Source organism: Stegodyphus dumicola, chromosome 10, assembly GCF_044657685.1.
Source record: "Stegodyphus dumicola isolate Sdum_Otavi_A_Nest chromosome 10, ASM4465768v1".
NCBI lineage: Eukaryota > Metazoa > Arthropoda > Arachnida > Araneae > Eresidae > Stegodyphus > Stegodyphus dumicola.
This window is the reverse complement of record NC_140777.1, coordinates 146,595,062-146,619,469: the sequence shown is the minus strand read 5'-3', so window position 1 is coordinate 146,619,469 and position 24,408 is coordinate 146,595,062. Positions and strand designations below refer to the sequence as shown.

General features: G+C 32.4%; 1 protein-coding gene across 2 annotated transcripts in view; it reads left to right on the top strand.

Annotated features, from left to right (window-relative positions):
* The window catches only part of LOC118201097 (uncharacterized), a 69,605-nt gene extending 60,467 nt beyond the window's left edge, over positions 1 to 9,138 (top strand). For both annotated transcript variants that reach the window (XM_035373134.2, XM_035373125.2), the window contains exons 11-12: positions 598 to 1,704; positions 7,199 to 9,138. In XM_035373134.2, the coding sequence (XP_035229025.1) occupies positions 598 to 1,704; positions 7,199 to 7,254 (1,163 nt within the window). In that variant the 3' untranslated portion in view covers positions 7,255 to 9,138. The remainder of the gene's footprint in view (positions 1 to 597; positions 1,705 to 7,198) is intronic.
* The last annotated feature ends 15,270 nt before the right edge of the window (positions 9,139 to 24,408 follow it).

Genomic DNA, 24,408 nt, shown 5'->3' with positions numbered 1-24,408 from the left:
TTATACTGTCCGTTATACATTAATTGCGCAAGCATAAACTTATTATGCACATGCGCAGAAAGTTTGTAGCTTTGAGGTCCGGATTATGGGTGTCCGAATTAACGACCTTTGACTGTATAAGGAAGGCATGTATAGAATTAAAAGTGGAATGGTACCTTTCAGACTATTATGTCATGTGTGTAATGATTACAGTGGTAATCAAACAAACAAAACTTCCCCAAGTAAATAAGAGGTTTAAAATCTTGTATCTTTTAGAGGAAAAATTCTGACAAATAACTTCATAAAGATTTTGAAGAAATTCAAATAAATGAACATCAGTTGCTGCAAGGGACATTTAACCTTAGTATAAAGTATATTGTAGAAACATAATGTAGGAATAAATAGTTCATTTGTAATCTAATTTATTTAATTTTTTCATAGCTTTATTATTATATAATGCTTTTTGTGTGGCATATCTATAGCAATAGATAATAGTAATGTTAAAAATTGCTTTAAATTAAATAAGTGACATTCTCTTAGTATGAATAACTATTAAATTTTTTGACTGAGTTTTTTATTTGTAAATATATAAACATATATACTTTTTTTACATTTCAGAACCTCCTAAGGCTTTGAATGATGTATGTAAAGTTGAAGAAAGTGAAACAAATATTCATGATTCATCTTTTAAACGCACTGATGAAGATTCTCTTTCCTTAAAGGGAAATTTGAATCGCTCCTCTATGTCTGTCCTTCCGTTTGGTGTACCATACAGTTCTATAGTTACTCAGTTGCCTCCACCTCAAAATATGAAGCCTGCATATTTACCAATACCATGTCGAACAAACAGCTCACAGCAACACATAAGTCCTGGTGCAGTTGTTTTTGATAATCAGTATTCAAGGATTCCCTTACCAAGTGCACTTACATTTCTGCCCGGACCTCCAAGGTCCCATGCAGTAACTCCAGACAGAGTTTTATCATCAACCAATTTACCTATATCGACAGTTTCACCATTTCCTGTTGTAACATCTGGTTGTGCCACTGTACCCAGTGCTACTTGCTGTATCACCACACATAAAAGTAGTAATGTGACTGTAGTTACCAACTCAGGAGCCTCTAATAATAGACAAAACCAAAAAAATCCTTCAGTTAGAGATGGTGATATCATAGCAAAACCTATGCAGCAGCCAGGAGAGACTCCTTATGCAACTGGTTATATTCTGTCATCTACAACTCAGTTAACAGCGGTTTCATGTTCATGTTTTACTACTAACTCTGCGAGGCCGTCCCCTGCTCCTTCACCATCAATGTCCCCTGGAGCTAACCCTCAGCCCTCAGCTGTGCCAGTATCACTGCCTTACCTGGGAATGCCATATGTATTTCATCATTCCATACCATTCCTTCAGGCACAGGCTCCAGCAAATGGTTATGTACCACAGCCTGGATTAGCAAGTCCTGGTCAGGGTTTCAGCTATGCCTTGCCAAATGGGATAACTGCAATATCTCCAGAGCTTATGTATCCTGGACAAACTTTTACATTACAATCTCCATCATCTCAGAATAATCCTGGGCAAGTTGCTTCTCCAGCATCTCAGTGCTATGGTGCATTTCCTCAGACTGCTGCTGTACCTATAAAACTTCTGTATTGTTATAATTGTGGGAGTAAAGGTCATCAAGGTCAAGAGTGCAAAGAACAGACGATAGATGATTTAAGTAAAACAGGTAAAATATAAATTTTATATAAAAATTAACAGCAATAAACATAACATATATGCATTTGATGAATTTACACTAGTATTGTTGTATCTATAGGTAATTCCAGGACTTTTAACAGTTACATAAAACTCTAGAGAATACTATATGATAAGTGATATTTATCAATGTAATTAAATAATACAAAGTTGGTAAGTTTTATATAGTAAACAGTTAAACACTAACTAAAGTAAACAAGTTTTTTTGTGCATTGTACTTGCATAGAGAGCCAACCTTCTCTTGGTATGAATGAAAACAGGAGATAGAAATGTTGTAGTTTTATTCTCAAGATACTTTAGAACAAAAGAAGAAACACAGTACCTGTCTTTTGTAACATTAATAGTTTCAGTGAATTAAGATACTGAAAATCATGCTTACTACTATGGAACTGCATAAGCAATAAGACATTAGCATAAATTAGGGGGCATTTTTACACTCGTTGTGATGGGAAGACTTTGCTATGTAATAGTCTATTCTTGCTGAATTTATATTTAGTCTCTTATGAACTATGCATTTATTTAAAGTGGAAAATACTTTTGAAGACTATAGTAAATCATGAATATTGTATTAGTAGATAGGAAGCATGACTAATTTATCTGTGACCAGATTTGACAGACTTTATTTACTGTTCCTGCACCAGTTGTAAATTTTTATCTATTTTGAACAGGAAGCATGATTATATTATCCATATAAGCTTGTTTGACAGATTTTGAATTGTTTTAGTACTATATCTCATATCAAATGAAATTCTTTAATCTGTTTTTAGAAGCATTTGAGGAGGAAATGAGAAAAAAAGGGAACAGATAATTCTTGCATGTTCTTAAAAGCACCAAGTTATAATAATACAAATAATAAAGCTAATTTTCTCATTGAAACTCTTTGATTTACTGTACAATTTGAATCAAAAATCTTTTTAATGTATTCTTAAATGAAAAACAGTTGAATGTAATTTAGTCATAACTTGCCTGTCACTGAAATCACTCTTTAATTTAATCTCATTTGTTCTGAGTGAATCATAAAAGCTCTTTTGGCTTTTGTTTGTTTCCTTTATTTTGAGAATAAGATTTTTTTTTTTATTTCCATACATTATCATTTTAAAATATGCATTGTACTACACATAATGCTTTTATATATAAATCAAGGTGTACTAGCAGTGCCACACAAATTTGTAAAATTATTCTTATAGTAATTTTATTGCTGCAAGAATAAGAATATATAATAAGATAATAAGAAATACAAGCCAATTTAGTATCATTGTGAATCACTCCATACTTTATGGCTAATTAGAACTTGATTAGGCAACCATTAACCCTCTCGCTGCACATTCTGCGATTTCCACAGGCAATGTAAAAGTAGCAAAATTTGCGCAAAATAATAAATAAATAATAAAATAGACGGTTAACTGTGCAACCCGCTCCTTCTGTGTTCAAGGTTTCCTTTCAACTTTTTTGTGATGTTTAATTGTTTATTTAGATGTGGGCTAACAGATGGCATTAGTTGTCCACATTTCTGCCAAATATATAAAAATACGTAATGTAGCATTTTGCGCACGCTTTTCAGAAAAATATAAACTACAAGGTCCGGCTATTAATTTCCAGGACTCATGGAATAACTCAGAAGAAAAAAAGGTTAAGCACGTAGCCATTTAATGATTCAAAGTAATTTTAATCAGCCGTAATGCACATCTGTGCTCGGCTGTACAAATTTCGGAAAGAAGTTGTAAAGTGCTCTTTTGGAATGCTTTTTAATAGTGACGTTACAGTTTTCTTGATGGCTTCGACATCCTGAAATCTTGTTCCCTTTAGCGAATTTTTCAGCTGAGAAAACAGGAAAAAGTCTACGGGTGCTATGTCTGAAGAGTATGGTGGATGCTGCATTTCGATGACACCATGCTGGGCTAAGAATCACCTCACAGGCAACGCAATGTGTGGGCGGGCATTGTCATGTAGCAGTAGACAACTCTTATTTTGTTGAAAATGAGGCCTCACTGTACGAATTCGTTTTCGAAGTTGGTCAAGAACTTCTGTGTAGAACTGTCCGTTGATAGTCATGTTAGGAGGAAGAAATTAATGATGAATGAGTCCATCACAATCGAAGGATGCGATTAACATGACCTAGATTTTGGACTTTTAAAATCGAAATTTTTTCTGCCTTGGTGAACTTGGGAGACCGCCATTTGGAGCTTTGACGCTTGGTTTCAGGGTCGTATTGATAACACCAAGACTCGTCTCCCGTGACTACCCATCCAGGAATGCAGTGTCAGCATCAGCATGTCAATAAGTTTGCCACATGCGTCCAGTCTTAATTGCTTTTGTTCGTCTCTTAAATGGTGAGGAACGAATCTGAAACAAATCTTGCGTTGTTTGCCTAGGTCTTGCATCAAAATTCGCCAAACCGTCTCTTTGTCCATGTCGAATTAATTGGTGAGTACTCAAATAGTCAATCGACGATCACATTTCACCATATCGCGAACTTTTTCAATTGCTTCGGGCGTGCATACGGACTGCGGCCAACCTGTGTGTGGATCATCTTCGACGATTTTTCGCCCGTTCCAAAAGTGTTTAAATTTAAACCATTTAAAAGTTCTTGAGTGGGATCATGCTTCCTGGCTTTAAACTTGTTTTAACATTTCGTAAGTTTCCGCAGCTGTCTTGCCCAATTTGAAGCAAAATTTAATGTTAATTCTTTGCTTCATTTTCACAATAGGAATTTAAGAGCTATGTTTTAATGCTCTATTCCACGACTTCAGAATGGCGCTGACTGAACTGCACTGCACATGCGCAAGAAAATGCTCTTCAATATGTGCCATCTCCCGACTTTTCGTTCTCCTACAGTTACATCGGTCCTGGAAATTAATAGCCAGGCCTTGTATATTCCTGACAATATTTCCAACACTGATAGTACGAGGGCCATCCAGGAAGTAGATTACGTTTCCGTCTGTGTCCGCTAGGGGCGGGGCTAGCGCGGCCATCTTGGGGTCAGAGCGTTGCGCAGCTCAGTCTGCATCTAGCCGTGCTAGTGAGAGGTTCGTGCTGTGCTCCGTTCAGATACTGTGACGGTTTGAAATGTCTGCGTTAATTGAAAATCCCGCGAGCTGCGAGGTGCGCTCAGTAATAAGGTTTCTGACTGCAAAAAACTGTAAACCGATAGAAATCTATCGGCAGCTTCGTGAAGTGTATGGGGACAACATTATCACTGAAGGTGGAGTGCGTCGGTGGGTCATAAGATTTCAAAATGGCCGAACCAATGTTCACGACGAAGATCGAAGTGGGAGACCCAGCATAGTGACCGCCGAACTTCTCGAAAAAGTCGATGCTAAAGTCCGTGAAAATCGAAATTTCACAATAACGGAACTTTCTTTGAGTTTTCCACAAATTTCGCGAAGTTTGTTGCACGAAATCATCAGCGAAAAGTTTTGATGACAACGCACAGCTGCAAGAAGAGGTAACGAAGTGGTTGAAGGCGCAGGCGGCCAAATTTTTCGACGAAGGAATTTCCAAGCTCGTACATCGCTACGATAAATGCCTTAATTTGTATGGTGACTATGTAGAAAAGTAGTATTTGAGTGTGGCTTTCATCTGTATATAATAAAATTTGTTTCCTATACTTTGTTTATTTTTTTATTCCAAAACGTAATCTACTTTCTGGATAGCCCTCGTAGTTCTGACTCTGATTTCAAGTATATTCAAGATAGTTATAGTGAAACTAATGAGAATTTCTCGGATTCCTCTGTGCATAGTAATGAATCTGAAAATTCAGTTTCTGTTGAAAATGTTCGACAGTGATGCTAAATTCATATGCAAATATTTTCATTAGTACAGTCAAAAGTCGTTAATCCGGACTCGTCGGGACTTCGGCGATTCCGGATTATAGATCATCAGTTTAAATCTGGTAAGATGGCATGCAGAAATTACAAAATTAAAAATATGAAACCGTAATTTATGAAATAAAGAACAATTATGATCTAAAGGGTATCAAAATTTACAAAAAGAAAAAGCTTAATATTTATTTGTTTACTTTATTAAACATTTCTTTCAATGTAAGTTGCTTCGTTTCATGTGATAATACTTTCTCTTTAATTCTATTAAACAGACATAATTTCTTGTTTAGTTACAAAGTTCCGCTGTTCCAGTCCTATAATTGCTGTGTTGAGAATACCGACTAATTTGTCAATCGAAATGTTTTCGTTTTCAATAACCTCTGGGTCACTTTCTTCACTATCGGAAGCGAATTATAATGACGAGGAACTTGATTTAAATCATATCAAAGACATACATCGAAATGAAATACTACACTTAGTACGGAATTATAAACCAAATAAAATAAAAACATCTGCCCTGAAGATAAGGATAGTGCTGACAGATCAATTTTCAATCAGCCGGGTGAAATTGATAAACAGATTTCGGATTTCAAAACATACTTTCGCTTTGTAGATACAAATTACATATTAGTAAATATATATCGGAAATTCTATTTGACATAATCTTTCTAATCTATCATAATCTAATAATGACGTTTCTGCCCCCCTTTGCGGCAGAGCAGCGTGAAATTGATAAACAGATTTCGGATTTCAAAACATACTTTCGCTTTGTAGTAAATATATATCGGAAATTCTATTTGACATAATCGAAAGTTCAAGCTTACTTTTATAAAATTGCTCTAACAGTCTGCAAAAAATAATAAGCCGTATCCATTTCGAAGATTAAGGAACAACGCAATCTGCAACATTAACTGAATTAGATAACTTTAGCTTAGCGTATAACTCCGTTACACATTAAACGCGCATGCGCACAAACATATTCGCAGCCGTAAGGGTCTTACGCGCTCTCGGAAACGCCTGTGGGCATGCGTGAACGCGACGCATGCGCAGAAAGTTTGTAGCTTTGAGGTCCGGATTATGGGTGTCCGAATTAACGACTTTTGACTGTATATATGTTTTACCTTTGTATTTTATAAAATAAATCATAATTTAACCAATATTCATTTTCAAAATTTTCCTTTTATATCCTTATTCTTCAGTTTCAGTATTATGACAACCTTTTTCTATGATCTAATTCTATATTGAAAAGAAACTCTTTTACAAAAAAATTTTGTGTATTTTAACTGTAAAATATATGTAGATTTGAAATAGGTAATAAAAAAATTATGCAATTTTTGAACTTATTTTGATTTAAAAAAAAAAAGTGCGCAGTGAGAGGGTTAAAGTGATGCCAGTTTGAATAAAGCCTAATCAGAATGTCTACGTTAAAACTTTCCTCACCAGAAAATATAATTTTATAGTCCAAGATGTGATATTGCCAGTAAAAATGAATCGGGGAAAAAAGAGTAGCAAGGTATTTCAAAATTGTCTTTCTAGTGCATAAGAATATATGTATTATGAAGTATACTATGATTAAGTGCTGGTAACTGATTATTTGCTCTTATTGTATGTAATATAATTTTTTTAATTTATTTTATTTTACAGGTAAGTTCCAATTAAACTACAGTCCCGTACCAAAGATTCCTGACAGTCATGAATAAATTTCTGTTATAAACTGTGGTATGTTATTGGAAAGAAAGTTTTTAACTGCATCTATGCTAATTGTGCTGTGGGTAAGCTTTAAATAGCATAAATGCAGTTAATGCAGCTTACAATTGGAGTACTCATAAAGAGTTTTGAAATTGTTATTTAGTATAGAAGTTATGCAGTGATATATGGCAAAAGTTTTATTAGTTGAGTTTCAAAGTGCCATCATCACAGAAAAGTGATAATTGTGCAACTGTAAATAAGATATTTGCACTGTTTTTATTTTTTGTTGAAAATACTTGTCCATATTTTTCATTCAAAGCTACAGTAACATTTCAGATTTGAAATTAACATTAAATCATTTCTGTAACTGTATCTTTCTTGAATGCATAGTGCATTGTATCCATTTCATAAGAAATAATTATCAATTCTAGTCCGTTCTGTAAAAGAAATATTATTATAAATATATTTGAAACAAATGAATTATGAAGTTTTATTGTAAGATTAATTTAAATACATATAATTAAGACATTATTCATTCATAATAAATGTGAAATTTTAGTAATCTAGTTTATGTATGTAATATTAATTTGTTTGACTTTTGGTGTATTTAATTTTTATGTTTATGGTGTTCTGAGTTCTAAACCATTTTAATTATCAGGCCTTAAAGTATAAAATGTGAAATGTATTTTGTAGATAAACTGAAGCAGATAGAAAGTTGGTAAGGAAAGGCACTAAGTAGTTAATAGCTTATTTAAAAGAATGTATATCTATTGGAGATATATAAAAAAAATTTATATGCTTGCAATTTTTTTAAATACCATGGAAGACTATTTTTCTGTATAATATTATGATCTTATTTATGAACCTTTAAAAAAGTTGGATTTAAAAGATTTTCATGTAATTAAACTTTCTTTCTACTTAACTGTTAAAAATCTGTTTTTAATTAAGAATGAGATAAAAAAAGATATATTTTAGAATATTATCTTTAAATTTTAATATATTAGCTTACCATTATTCATTTTTAATGTACAGTTTACTATAAATTTTCATTGTTTTTAATGTCCTTTTTAGTGATGTATAACAAAAAATTGCATTGTGTGTTCTTAGTTTGCACTGATATACATGTTATGGTTATATTAATTTTTTATACCACCAAGTTCAGTTACATAATTGTGAAAATAATCAGTTTCTTGGTTTATTTTTTATTCTACATTCATTTTTCAATAATACAGATCATCAAGTGCTCAATCTTCATTAAATCATTCATTTTTTTATGTTAAGTTCTTTCCCCATTGTTACTTATGGCTTTTAAAACATTTTGCTCTATTAATATTTTGTAATATTCTAATTATAATCAGTGTTCGTTTTTAAGCAATAAATTTATATGAGCAATTTTTTTTTTTTTTTTTTTTTTTTTTTTTTTTTTTTTTTTTTTTTTTTCAGTATTCTATAATTTAATTGTGTTTAGAAAATAGATACTCATTCAGTATCCAATTTAGACCTATGCAAATCAACAATTGTGGTACTATATATTTTGTTATAAATAAGCATTTGTGTGTATAACTGAGATTGGTTTTAAGAAATAATTTTAATAAAATAATGGATTGCTTGTATGAAGTTTGTTAAAAAATGAATCATGAGAACTTATGTAAATATGTAATTGCTTGAAACAAGTTTAAATTATGAACTGTACATAATGTTTTCTTGCATGTTCGAATGTTTGCATATGTTTTTGGAGAGTGACAGATATATATCCTTAGTTGCCAAATTTAAAATGGAATATATTTCTAGGAATGCCTGCTGATGCGTATGAGACTTTATAATTATTTTATGCATTGAAGAAATGTTTTATGTAATTATGAAACAATCATTGAAATAAAGATATTTGAACAAAATCTCTTGCATTTAATTTGTGAAAATATTTTGTGTCAGTGTAAGCTATTTCATGAAACAACTTTCTCTGAGTAGATATATTATGCATACTTATCAGTTTTCTTTTTGATTTTTGGAATCTGTTGTTATGTAACTGTATATTTAAAATATGTATAAGGTAAACATTTTTATTTTAATGTAATTAATTCTTAAGGGATCATTAAATGTCAAATCCATGCATTGTTGCCAGAAATTTCTGAGCCTAAGTAGCAAGAGAAGAATCAAAAAGTCACAAAAAGTAGCATGTGATGTCGGAGATCACGTGATTTTGTGACATCATAGATTCTTCACCTCGCATGACCCTGATGTCATTATGAATTCAGCACTAAAGGTTCTGAAAATGATGGAATTAAAATTGCCATTCAATTCTTAATTGTTATATTGCATATATTACTTTTGATTCAAATTTCAAAATCATATTGCTATGGTTTAAGTCTCCATTTTTTTTTTTTTTTTTTTTTTTTTTTTTTCTTTTAGTTATTTTTTGGTTAATTTATTCATTTCCATTATTTCTCACTTTTGGATTGGTAATATTGTGCCAATTCTTTTAATTTGGTGGTTTAATTTTTCTTATTTATTTATTGTGTTTGCTTTACTTTAATTATTGATTCTTCTCAGTTAATATTTCGTTCTGATTGTTTAATTGCATCAAATTTTCGTTGCTGATAAAGAGCTACCTGCTTTCGTAATTAAATTTGTGTTTTTATATTGTAGTTATTTCAATTATAAGAAGATATTCATGTCTTCTGAAATTTTGAATCTGTTTTGTAAAGCAAATATTCGTAAAAAATTCATTTTAAAATTAATCAAGTAGGGTTTAATCAAGTAAAATATAATATAGAACAAATGCAGTGAATATGGCAATTATCTAATACAAGCATCTGTTGTCAAAGGTAAAATTTTGTTTGTTTGTTGGAAGAAGTACTCTGCTTCATTGAATCAATTTTATGCATCCACAGTTCATATGTATATAACTTGCAATAAGCTCTTGTCTTGTTTTTGTTTCATTCTTTCTATCCAGTTCTCAAGCATGGCTATTTTAAGCTAAGCATTTTGAAAGCTGGTAATTTTTTCATGTTACTCATAATTCACACTTTAGTAAATTCAGCAGCTATAATCTGACTTACACTTTGCAAGACTATTGCCAAATCATCAAAATATTAAGGAAAGCAGTCGGTGAAACAACTGAAAATACCAGCTACTATTGTCAAACATTGAGTACCCATGCACTCGTGGGCTACGACTGCGAGTTTGCCAGCTACCAACTTTTATTTGAGCCAAGATAATTGATTACATTTTGCTATAAATTAATTTTAATTACATTAAAATATATGAATTTTATGATAAGTTAAAATATTTTTTTTCTGAAGTATCTGAAAATTTGTCAAAAGTAGCGAATTTGCAAAAAATCGCATGATTATGCAACGGTAAATCCATACATAATGAGTGCTGCCATATTTTGGAGATAACCTGGGTTGCCTTCAAAGGAATTTATTTTAATCTTAAGAAAAGTTATGCTCCACTGTATGACAAATAAAACTAGGAAAAGGTACTGAAAATGATGTAATTGCAAATCCAAAATTGGCCAAGTCAATCCCAAATGTCTTAATCTAATAATGATTTTAAGAAAGTGATACCTAAGTTATTATAGAGTGTTTGAAAAATTAGGCATTTTAAATTAAAACTTATTAAGTGCAGTATTTCAATGCTTTATTTACAGATTTTTAATTTCTGTACTGTTGAAATCAAATGTGATAGTATTTCAGTGTACTACTTTTCAGTGTCACCGACCAGTTTTATAGGAACTGAGAAATGAAATTTACTGTGCCAGAAAAAATCTCTTAGATCCCACATACCCTTTTTATGCATACTTATATCGAGTTTAATGGGACTCAGTTTTATGTATATAGAGGCAGGTGTATTTTAATTTTATGCAAGAAGGAATAAGCCTAAACAGGGAATTAAATGAAAAAAAATATTTATTGACTAAGCAAAAATTGGATGCAATTGCTAAGAGGAAAGAAAATTGATTCACAAATTTGCTATGGAGTTGGGTATTGACATTTAAACCAAGGAAAAAGTCTAAATTTGCATTCAACGTTGGAGGTGGGACAAACACTGAAGTTGGTTCAAAAATCTTCATCCTTACTTTATTCAAAAATAAGCAGAAAGCCTTTGTATCTGAGACTCAAAGTGGATGGCAAAAGCATTATTTTTTCTAATTCAGCTCATGTAATGTATCATTAGGCTAGTCCATATGTTTTAAAAAATGCATTCAAAAATTTTAGCTGCAGAATTTTTTATTAAAGAATTTAATGATTATACAAAAAAATTACTCCTAGATCAAATTTGCAATGCCTTCCATCTAAAACATTAAAAATGCAACAGGAAAAAAAATCTAGGATTATAAACCATCAAAATAAAGTGTAATGGTAATGTAGTGTATTACCGTTACACTTTATTTTGATGGTTTATAATCCCAAGATTTGGAGCCATGTTTTGAAAGCTAAAATTCCTAATTAATTCTCAGTCTTGTGATGGAAGGGACATTGAAGTTTTGTCCGAGAGTAAACAAGTTGTTGCACAGAAAAAATCTCTCCTTCCACTCCCCTCCCAACCAAATAAAAATTCTAACTGATGGTGCACTATGTCAATTCCATTTAGCTAACAGCTGGTAATAAAGAACTAAAATTTTTTTCCATCCGATGTGATTTCACGAATCCAGCCAATGGATAAAGATTCCATATTAGCAATGAAATACATTTACAGGGAAAAACTCCCGACGAAAATAAAAAAAATCTTAAACGCTTCAGATTTTAAATTACGTTCAAAGGGGTGTTTTTTTAACATTTTTTATGTTACCTTTGTTTATTAAATATCATGTTCTTCGCACTTGAACCATAAAATTCAGTTCAAGAGCAATATCTCAAAATACTTTTTAAATGAGCATATCTTGAGAATTTCCCATACACAGTTCCGTGTGCTGGAGATAGAAAGGTTCCCCTCCCCGTAGAGTGTTGCCACAAAAATTAGTTAAAGTTTTACAAAATAAAGTCTATAATAAAACAAATTTCAAATTTGGTCTTCCACGTGCCCATATTCGTAGGAGGATTACGTCATTCAAAATTCAATGGCTCTACATACTGTTGTTTAATCATAATGCGAGAAACATACATACATCTATGCAGATTCTTTATTATTTAATTTCTTTAAATATAATACAGAGCAATAACATTTGGTAGCAACAGTTTTAAAAGTGAATCGACGCAAAATGCCAAAACAAAATTAATAGTCCTTCTGAGCAAATTGCCCCTTTGGACTATAAGTTTTGGAAGAAACTATCAGCTGCACTTGTGATAATCTTGACTACTTACTAAATTGCAAAATGAAAGCAACTGCCTCTAATTAAGAGCTTGAACGAACTGATATTTGTTATTATAGGAGGAAAGCTAAGGCAACGAAGGTGTTGTAACAGTACACCTTACTGATGAACTTGAAAATGTAGATGATAAAAATGGAGAAGACTTACAGACTACTTAGTTCGAAATAATGCATCCACCAAAAAATGACTGAAGAGAATTCAGTAAACGAGCAAGAGACAGTGAACTTGAAACAATAAGGATGCACCATAGAAAAGTATTGAATTGTTATTAGCCTCAAAAAAGTCTAAATTTTACGTTATAGGTTAACGCAATATTTTCCAATCTGTTGAAGGAATCTCAACAGGGCTGTCAAACTTATGTACAAACATGTTCTAAACTAACTAAAAAGTAAATTTTTAGTTTCTCTTTTGGTAAATATAAACTGTACATCATTCATTCAATGAAACAGTATTCACATGCAAGAGAGGATGTGAGACCATGTGGTACCGTGTACCGTCTATAAATGGCTCCCTGCAATGTTCCCTCTTAAGTGAAGAAGGTACGAAGAGTTAGAAATATCGCGGGTTGGGACACATTCATGGAAGCAGAGAGTGAATTATCACAAATTGAATAAGTAAGGGCAGGCTAAGCGATGAAATACGGGTGCCACAGAATGTAGATCAGGGCAAACAAATTAGAAATAACTGGCTTTCTTAAATCTATTGTAAAATATTATTAGGTATCTATATCATTCTTTATCTCATCGGCAAAATATAAATATCTCTATCGTTATTTATCAGCTTACTCTTCAGCGAAGAAGTCTCCACAGATCACTAATTGGAACTTTTTGGATGTAAATGCTATCCACTAAAGTGACATACAGGACTGCAGAATGAATGATACATCTGTTAATTTATGTTTGCCAATAATGGGGTCTAGTCTGGACACCGGTCGAGATCGATAACGGAAAAACAGTCGGGATTCTCTTTCCACTCGACAGCAGAAGGGAGAGCGAGTCTGGTCCCTTCAAATTCCGTCGGCGGAAAGTGAAGTGGAAATTCCGCGCGGAAGTGACATTTATTGCATAGCAACCAGTCTATCTCCCCTCTACTTTGCTCCAGGCTCAGGGGAAAGGGTAGTTTGTTGTCAAAGGGGCTGTTTCGCACGTGCTTATTACTGAGGACGGCGGTAGAAACAAAATCGAGTTCGAGTAAATGGTGAAATTTTTCAAAAAAAATATGCTGCTGGATTTAATAAAGAGTATGGAAAAAAGAAATGGGGAAAGTTAATGGATATTTTAAACACAGAATGAAATGGCCTTTTCCAAACTTCATGCAAGCAAGGGTAAAAGTCAAAACCAAAAGTAGTGAAGATGCAGTGAAAGGAAATTGCAATACATATTCCTATTTATACCCTTTTTAAATCTATTCCACCAGTGACCGTGTGGTAAAATCGCTGAACACTGGTAGTTCGGTCCGAGGTCCAAATACTGCGAACGGGTTTGTTGCATTACCAACATATCTCAAATAACCGATATATCTGTCATTAACAACATATTTCTCGTAATTTCCAAAAGCATAAAAAATTAAGGCATACAAAACCTGTTTTAAATAAATAACTATATGTATATATAAATGTATTATAAATATATTAATATATGCATTGAAAGGAAATTGCAGTACATATTCCTATTTATGCCCTTTTTTAAGTCGATCCCACTAGTGGCCGAGCGGTAAAATCTCCGAAAACTGGTAGTGCGGTCCGAGGTTCGAATCCCGCGAACGGGCTGGACTCATGGGCGTCATTAACAATGTATCTGTCATTACCAATATATCATTGGTTATGACAAATACATTGACATATCAGTTACATTGATATATCTGTCATTACCAATATATCATTGGTAATGACAGATATATCATTGGTAACTTCCAGAAGCATAGAAGTTTAAGGCACAGAAAATCAGTTTTAAATACATATATATAACTGTATAAAGATATTAACAGATGCAGTGAAAGAAATTGCAGTACATATATATTTATACCCTTTTTAAATCGATCCTACCAGCGGCCGGTAAAATCGCTGAACACTAGAAGTTCGGTCCAAGGTTGGAATCTCGCGAACGGGCTGGTTGCATGGACGTTTTCGTGGTTTTCCCCGTGCGTTACGTGTATACGAGCTAGTTTTCCTTAGAATGTCCTCCACGAAGGCAACCCTCACTTTAGGCAGATAGCCCTCGAGGCTTTGCCGTAGCTACATAAAACCAAAACTAAACACTTTTTTGATCTGAATAAATATATACAAAACTGATGTAATATCTAAAAGTAGACGATATTAAAAAATCTGATAACTAATTATAAATCTTGCATTATAATATTGACAAGAATTTAACCTAAAATCATACAGGAATTTGACTTGTTTTATACAAGAGATTCTAGAAACTATTGGAAATTGACATTGATATCGGTACAGTTAAAACTACTTAAATAAATTTTTTAACTCAAAGCAATTTAATGTAAATGTTGAATTTAGGATGTGCATAGTTTGAATTATATACTGCATATTCTTTAATTCATGTCTAATGTATTACATTTTTATACACTACAAATTCAAATAAAAGTAGAGGGAAATACATTATAATATAAAACATAAAATATCAAAATTTATAAATTACTCATCAAAGCATAAAATTAAGTACATTGATATATACATTATTTTAAAAATTACAATTTAAAATTAAATGTATGCACCGTTTCTTTATATGTGAAATAGGAAAACACCAAATATATTATTTTCACTAAAATTTAATTAAGGCATTGGTAATGTAGAATAAATAAATAATGTAGAATCGTCAGCATCAAATGCGTTATTTCTATAGCGAAATACTCGAGTTTTTCACAAATCTTAAGATATTAAAATATCTATTACGTACACTTTCAAAAACAATCCGTGACCTCCGTGTCCTCAGTTTAGCTCTAAAACGACAGTCAGAAACTTAAACGGCAGCTGTCCAGCTGACGGAAAAATTTCCGACGCGTCGATCTCTGTAATGATCGAGACGATGACACCAGACTCGCTCTTTGTCGAGTAGATCGCAAAAAGCGACCCGTTCTTCTATCTCGACGGTGTCCAGACTAGGGTCCAATGTCAGAGCTTTTGTGATTTACATCAGGAAACAAAAATGAAAGGGCAGTGTATAGTAAATTTATGTAGACATAAAACACACAAAAAAGAAAGTAGTTAAAATATATTTACATTATCATCGAAAAAAATAAATAAATAAATAAATAAAAAAATAAAAAAAGTATTTAGAATAGTATCTTTAAAGAAAAAATTACGACATTTAAAATTAGGCCACACAGTTTTGTTATAGGAAATAGCATTAAATGTCCGAACTGTTTTTCTGTTATTTTTATCGTAAAAACTAGTATATTGAGAGTGTTATTTATACATAATAAAATTTATGTAATCTTGTATTCTGAAAGTCTTTTATACTTATTTGATAAATGATTGTTATCATTAAAATAGTTGAACTTATTTCTAAATCATGTTCATATTCATTAGTGTTACAAATATATTTCTATCTGATATGCATCATACTTACATTTCTGTTAGTTCTTTCTTTTCGAGAAACCTTGCCCGATGTTTTGCATATGCAGAGTCTTTGAAGAATTCGCATATTTCTTCACGTACCTTTCTCTTTTTCACTTCACAGAAACTGTGCTCTGGAGGTGTTTTCACATGACAGAAATCCTGCACAGGAACAGGAGTATATAAATGCTTATGCTTCCTAGTGTTCCAACTGCATTTCATATCTGTGGCAGATAAATCCTCCAGCTCATTAATATCGTTCCTGCACAAATTAAAGTATGTTGGTAAAATTATTTCCTCGATTTTAGTTTTATAAAAACTGTCATGAACTATTTATTTCCATTAAAATATAATAGAAATATCTATCTTTCATTGGGGAAATTGCATAAAAATTAATTCTTTAAATAAAATATAAAATTTTAAATTTTAGGAGGAAAAGTAAATTAATACAGAAAGAAATTTAAAATTTTACGAGAAAGACAACATGCAGTAATTTTAGACCTAAATTTTTTATTTTCCCACACGAGTTATTCGGGAAAGGCATCTATTGCTGCTAGTGACTTTCAATTTTATACAGATAATATATCGAGAAATGATATAAAAATAATTTTATTATGCATGCATGTATGCACGCACGTATGTACAAATATTTATCTACATTTCTGAAACTGGTCAGAAATATACATACATATGTACCTACATTTCTGAATCCAGTCCTAATAGCAGAAAAGTACAAATATCTTTGACCACTTTGTTATTAGATTTATGTCAAATTATCCATTTTGATGACAAATTTTATAATATATAAAATCACAGCATGTAAAAAATACATATTTTAATTAGTTAAAATATCTAATCAATGCAAATACTGATACCAGATAACATAAATTTTATATCAAGAACGGTTATTTGCTTGTTTAATGAATAAAAAAGCAATAGCTGAGAAAAAAACATTACACATTTGACTAATTCAAAATTATTAAATCTTACTTACTCATGGCAGAATAACATAACAGAAACACAATGTTTGCAAGATTCACCTGCTCCAGCTTTGCAGCTACAATGAAAGGACTTAATTTTCCATCTGCTTTCATTTTCAATGAATACTCCATAAACCACGTGCGGCGGTGAAGAAGTCGAACTTGATTGAAGACATAATGCTTGTATCGCGATTTCTTCATCATTCCGGGCCTTAATACCGCACATAATCAGTCGTTTCGAAGCCAAAATTGCTTCCCCTTCTTTTATACAATTACTCGAACTGGTACCTTGTATAAATTCCAAAATTGATGAAATCTGCAGTTTTTTATTCATCGTAATACTAGAGCTTCTACAGCAGCTAACTCAGTAAAAAACAACTCAGACTTCAGGTCTATTAGCAGTTGCAGACGAATTTGAAACGTCCTCTATCGGTCATTACAATGGCCAATAGCAGAAGTAAGCTTGACGCTTGGCAAAATTAAATCCGGTGACTTAAAGAAACCGCAACCGCTGATAGCTCGTAAACATCTGTGGTCTGACGGCTCCAGCAGTTCGTCGCGCATGAATAAATTTAACCTCCTGTCTTACAGAGAGCTTAAGGAAATGCATGTTTATAAATAAGAACAGCAAGATCTTATGAGAACCGCTATGTTGAATGAATATTGGCTCCAATGTTAATTTCATCACTTTCGGATGGCTTCCATATTCAAGAATCAAGTGCTAAAGCACTTATCAAAGTAAGGTTTAACTAATTATATTTTCCTGAAATTTTGTGTAATGCAGTTCCTTATTTTTGATTTTCAATACGCGCACTGTCATTAATGTACCCGTTAATATAAGTGACATACGGAGAGCATTTTTACGATAAAATTTGTTACATAGGGATTGTTTATATCGTACAAATGCTGTGTTATCTTTCAAGAAAGCTATGTCTCACATTTGAAACATTATAAGTAGAATAATTAAAACGATATAATTTGTTTACTAAGGTTACATGAAATTTTATCATGCGTCATAGAAGTTTTTTACTCATAAATTTAATTCGAAAGTAAATTTTATATGAATCATGGATATAAAAATAGTTGAATAATGTTAATTTCTGTAAGCAGAAGGGAAATTATGTGGTATATTCAATGAGAGAATGGTAGATGTGGAGGTTGTAGTTAATAAAAGCATTATTAAAAGTTTTAGTATTACTGATGATGTCAGAAAATGATATGTTAATATTATATTTTCTGAAATTTTAGTTTTGAAATCATTGTCTGCTGTACTAGTATGGTATAAAGAAACTTTTAGTAACTTTTTCTGCCGTTTCATTGTAGCAATTGAACAATTTTGCTTCTTGAATAAGAGAGATCCATGTCACTCTCTTGAAGCTCATAAAATTTTTCTATAGAGCAATCTAAAATTAAATTTTGTTTAAATTTAGATTTCAAATTAATATGCTTTTTTTTACATATTTGTTATTTAAAGATTTTTCCAATAGATTTCCAGACCAAGTGCATCCTTATATTTTACGAATGAAAAATGGTTTGTTTTAAAAGAAAATCTGAGATCAGATAATTAAATTTAGTTTTAGGTGTTGAACAGTATTATTTATGTTATTTTAAAATATAAACTATTTATTTTATGTAAATATCTTTATTTGCAACATTTTTCTGATTTATTCTTATTACATTATTTGAACTTTGACAGTTGTCAGTGTTATGCTAATTCAATAGATTCAATTGTTAATCTTTGGATTATGGTAACTTGGCGATTTTTGGCGAAAATTTGGCAACCAACCCTGCCACAGCAACTTTCTACTTTTTTTTTTTTTCGCTGCCATTTTGTCTTCACGAAGTAAAGACAAGTTTTTTTTTTTTTTTTTTTTTTCTTTTTCTTTATTTACTCAACATTTTTTCCAACAATCTGCTAGCCGAATTATGCTTATGCTAGAAATTTTATGGAACAACAGTGCTTAATTATGACGAATATTAACTGCAAAATTGGGAGAAAGTGCAGAATCGCAAACTCCTTGCCGCGTTTTTCAGAATGGCACATACACAGTAACCATGTACACGTCGACCTATTTTTACTTAAAAAAAATCCCAGAATTGCACAAAAATGGCATTGCGCACACTCTTGACTTTATCCATTTACACTGCTATTTTCTCATAAATTAAAAAAATTTGCACGAAAATGCAGGAAAATTTTGTGAATCTTGAAACTCGATAAAAAGCACATATATGAAATTACCTGATCGCGAAAAAGTATATACGCTTTCCAAGGATGAGCATTTCCATGTATAAAATAAATAAAATATCTAAAAACTTTTCCCTCTAAATTATCTATTATATTATAAACGTCACCAATGAATTTATACCGCAAACATTAAAAATGGTTACAAATACTTAGTGTCAAATATTTAAATTATTTCCATGCACGTTTACTTCAACTGAAACGTATACCAAATTGCTACAAACAGAAAATTCGCAAAATAACTATAATTTAATTAAAATATAACTAAACCATGTACACGTCGACTTATTTTTACTTAAAAAAACATCCCAGAATTGCACAAAAATGGCATTGCGCTCACTCTTCACTATATCCATGTACACTGCTTTTTTCTCATAAATTAGAAAAATTTCACGAAATTGCATGAAAATTTTTTGAATCTTTAAATCCGGTAAAAAGGACATATATGAAATTACCTGATCGCGAAAAAGTATATACCCTTTCCAAGGATGAACATTTGCACGTATAAAATAAATAAAATATCCAGAAACTTTTATCTCTAAATTATCTATTATAAACGTCACCAACAAATTCATAACGCAAATATTAAAAATGGTTGCAAATACTTAGTGTGAAATACTTAAATTATTGCCATGCATGTTTACTTCCACTGAAACGTATACCGAATTCCTACAAACATATAATTCACAAAATAACTATCATTTAATTAAAATATAATTAAATTTAAAAACACTACTTAAAATATAAATAAGCACATTAAATTAATAAAAATTAGCTTACAATCCTAATTATGAGGGTAAGTTGAAAAATAAGTTTCCCCTGTCGACTGTGGTCAGAGTTGTGTATGAAAGTCAAAAAATAGAATGAGACATTAAAGATATGACATACCTTTATTTTTCCACATAGGTACCAAGTACATTGTGACATTTGTCATATCGCTTGATAAGCTTCAAAAAGCCCTCCAGGAAAAAATCAGGGCTTTGCATATGGTGGAAGCGTTGAACGCCTTCTTTCACTTCAGTATTGCTTCCAAAGCGCCTTCCCCCAAGATTTTTCTTCAAAGCCGAAAACAAATGGAAGTTGCTTGGTGCGAGATCAGGACTGTATGGCGGATGGTGTAGGCTTTTTTCTCACAAATTACAAGCGTCTAGGCCCCAAACCTCACTTTTGCTCATAACCGTTTTTCCCCTTTTCTGGGAAATTAAGAAGGGAAAGGGATTTTGAGTATAGGGAATTTTAGTCCGTAGCACTGTTCATATCGTGTGTGATTGAAATTACTGTGAATATGTCTTCAGAAAATATTAGCGTATCTTCTGAAATAATAAAACGGCCCTTCTGAATAATCTTCTGAAATAATAAACGGAAATCCAGCCGATACACCTGGAAACACCCGAAGGATCTTTTTCAGGCCCAGATATTGCTGACACTGAAAATCAAGTGTTAACTTCAAGTTTCTCTTGTATGGAGTGCGGAAAAATGTATGCCACATTTTTTAACTTGAAAAGACATGTGGGAAGTGTTCATCCCACAAAATTGCATGACTTAAAGTGCAGGAAAGATTGCGAATTTAAGTGTTCTAATTGTACTCGCCAATTCAACAAACTATTTCATTTAAAAGCGCATGAAAGGCAGATGCATGGAGCAGCCTTGTTACCACGGCACCAATCCCACAAATGTGTATTATGCGATTCCTATTTTAATAAGCGAAATATCATTTTGCATTTTGAAAATGATCATGATATAAGAATAGACGAAGAACATTTAGAATTTTCTTCATTAGAGGCATTTTATAACTGGAAAGAAGATATTCAGAAGGAAACATGTTCAAAATATATTGTTGAAAGCACACCCAAAAAATCCGGCAGTGCTCCGTGTTATTCTTTTATTTGCCATAGATCTGGTATATTTAAATCTGAAAGTCGGGGGAAGAGACATTTAAAAATACAAGGTAGTTGTAAGATAAATGGATTCTGCCCAGCAAGCATCACAGTTAAAGAAAATAATAGTAAATTTACAGTAGCGTTTCAAAAAACTCATATTGGACATAAAAATGATATTCGATACCGATCGTTATCAAGTACTGAAAGGGATCTTATGGCCGGAAAAATTGCTTCAGGCATACCATTCACTAATATTCTAGACGAAATACGTGATTCTGTTTCAGGTTCTGAATCGACAAGGCTACATTTATTGACAAAAAAACACCTGCACAATATTGAACAGTCATACAATCTATGTTCAGATGCAGTCAGGCGTAAAGATGATTCACTTAGCGTGGAATCGTGGATTATGGAAATGGAAAGCAATGATGATCCATGTGTTTTATTTTATAAACGGCAAGGGAGCATATTAGAAGGAAATTCTAATTTAAAAATCGAGGATTTTGTACTTATTATAATGAATAATGCACAAAAGGAGATTTTACAAAAATATGGCTGTGATTGTATTTGTATGAATGGCACACATGGCATGAATGGCTGTCATTTTATAATGCATGGATACGAGAAGTGGAAGAGCCAGAGAATCGTCTATATTGTTCATGGCATGTTGACAGAGCATGGAGGAAGAACCTGCGTAAAATTAAAAACAATGAGAAGCAAATTGAGGTGTATAAAATCCTTCGAACATTACTTGAAGAAACAGATCCAGCAGCTTTCACAAAAATGTTAGCAGAGGCAATGGAAAAATTTCATAATGATCCCGATACAATAGATTTTGCAGCCTATTTTTCTTCGCAGTATATAAAAAATGCTAATCTGTGGGCATACTGTTATTGTCTGCATTGTGGTTTAAATACAAATATGCACATTGAAAGAATGCACAGAACATTAAAATATGTTTATCTCCATGGAAAAAATGTTAAAAGATTAGACAAGTCAATTCATGCCATCATGAAATTTGTAAGGGATTGACTATTTGATAGATTGCTGGTGATGCACAAAGGAAAACTAACAACAAAAATTGCAGAAATTAGAAAAAGACACAAATTGAATGAAACTTTAAGTTATGAAATATTTGAAACTGAAAAAGATGGCTGGGCAGTCACCTCATCTAATGGAAAGAAACTATACGCGGTTCAAGAAGTAAATGCAAATTGTACCTGTCAATTAGTATGTGTAAAATGTTCTTCGTGTATCCATCGATATACATGCAGCTGTGTGGACTCTGCAGTTAAATGGATTATGTGTAAGCACATTCATTTAGTTTGCAGGTTCCGCAGTGAACACAGTGATCCAGAGTTTGATAAAACGATGGCAAATATTGATAATATTTTATGTATTGAATTGAATGAAACAGATCCTGAAACAGAAGTTATTACAAATCAACTGAAACATAATTACCAGCTTGCTATGGGACAAGAATGCTCATCTCGGGAAATAAAGCTTGAGAACTTAAAAAGAAGTTACAATGATTTGATTTCGTCCTTGTCCACTGACACTGAAATAGATATGATGGAAAAAAATTTTAAAGCTTTAAAAGCAAAAATAGCAGCAGTGAGGTCTAACATATGTCCTATTGCAGTGGCTAAAAATGTTCCTGTTCCTTCAAATAAAAGAATACAACCTCAACGGCATTTATTTTCTACCAAAAAGCAATGTAAAACTTCAGTTCAGAGCATAGTGAAACCAAATGAGGAGGAAAGAAATCAAATTGCTATGAATCTAATTTTAGACAAAAATTAACATTTTATGTTTGAAACTATTTTTTTTTTTTCAAGGAACCAAGAAAACTTTTTGAAAATGAGCAATTTTTTAAACTTACTGTCAGCAATAATGGCATGGCTTGTTCAGAATGACACTGAAGTTGTTTACTTTTTTAAATGGTTCTTATAGCGATCTCACTGGATCGCTATATTTCTTGAAAGGTGTGCCTCGGATGAAGACAAAGGAGAACAGGTGGTGACATAGGAGAAAGCAGACAGTTGTCGGAGAACACTGACTCTCTTGACTTGATGTTCTGAGGTACGCAGTAGAACGCTCCTGTAAGTTTCAATATAGAAATGCTGTAACGTTTTCCCTGTGCGCTTAAGTAACTTGCAAAAATAAATACTAACTTGAATATGGATAAGTTTGAATATGGATGCTTTATAATGTTTTATTGAGGATTCTAATATATATTTAGTAAAAACCCCTAAATTGATGATCCAGTGTCGCAGCACACGCAAGGACTAAAAATTGTGAATCCTATTCCATTGACGAATCACAAGGCTTGAGTGAACTTTCCTTCATCATAACTTGCGACTAGCCAGTTTCTCTTCCGAAATATTTGATTGATTTGATAAAAGGAAAAATAAGGGCACAGAGCAATCCACTGGAAATATAGCACGTGTAGCAGTGAAAACTCCTCCTTTCTGGCAGGCAAATCCAGAAATCTGGTTTTGGCAGATGGAAAGCCAGTTTGCGTTGGCCACAGTAACAATGGAGTGCACAAAATTCCACCACATAGCTTCTGCTTTAATACCTGAGGAGTTAGTGGGTGTGGGAAATATTATTCTTAACCCTCCCTTCATATACGGCAATCAAAAACTGTCTCTGTACGCAATATGCCGATACCGAGGAACAGCAGCTTAGAAAACTCATTTTTGAAATGCAGCTTGCCGACAAAAAACTATCATGCTTGTTACTGGAGATATGAAGTAAGGCTTGCTCATAAATTAATGAGGATCTTCTTAAATTGCGTTTCCTGCAGCAACTGCCAACGCATGCACAACAGATTTTAGGCATTTCCAGAGATACGTTAGACAAGCTAGCCAAGATGACCGATGGTATCATGGCAGCCACCAGAAACAGTGCTTCAGTGTTTGAAGTAAAGACAGAAGACTCTGCACTAAAAGAATTATTAATGGATATTTCATCTCACCTTTCTCGGATTGAAACATGTTTCAGATTGTGTTCAACCAAACGAGAGCAGCAGAACAACATGAACAGAGGCCGTTTATCAAGTCGCCAACAACGAGGTAATACAGAGCATTGCAGGTACCATCAGTGTTTCAAAGAAAAAGTTACCCAGTGCACAAAACCCTGTACCTTCAAGGCGGAAAACTAGTGCCGCTGTCAC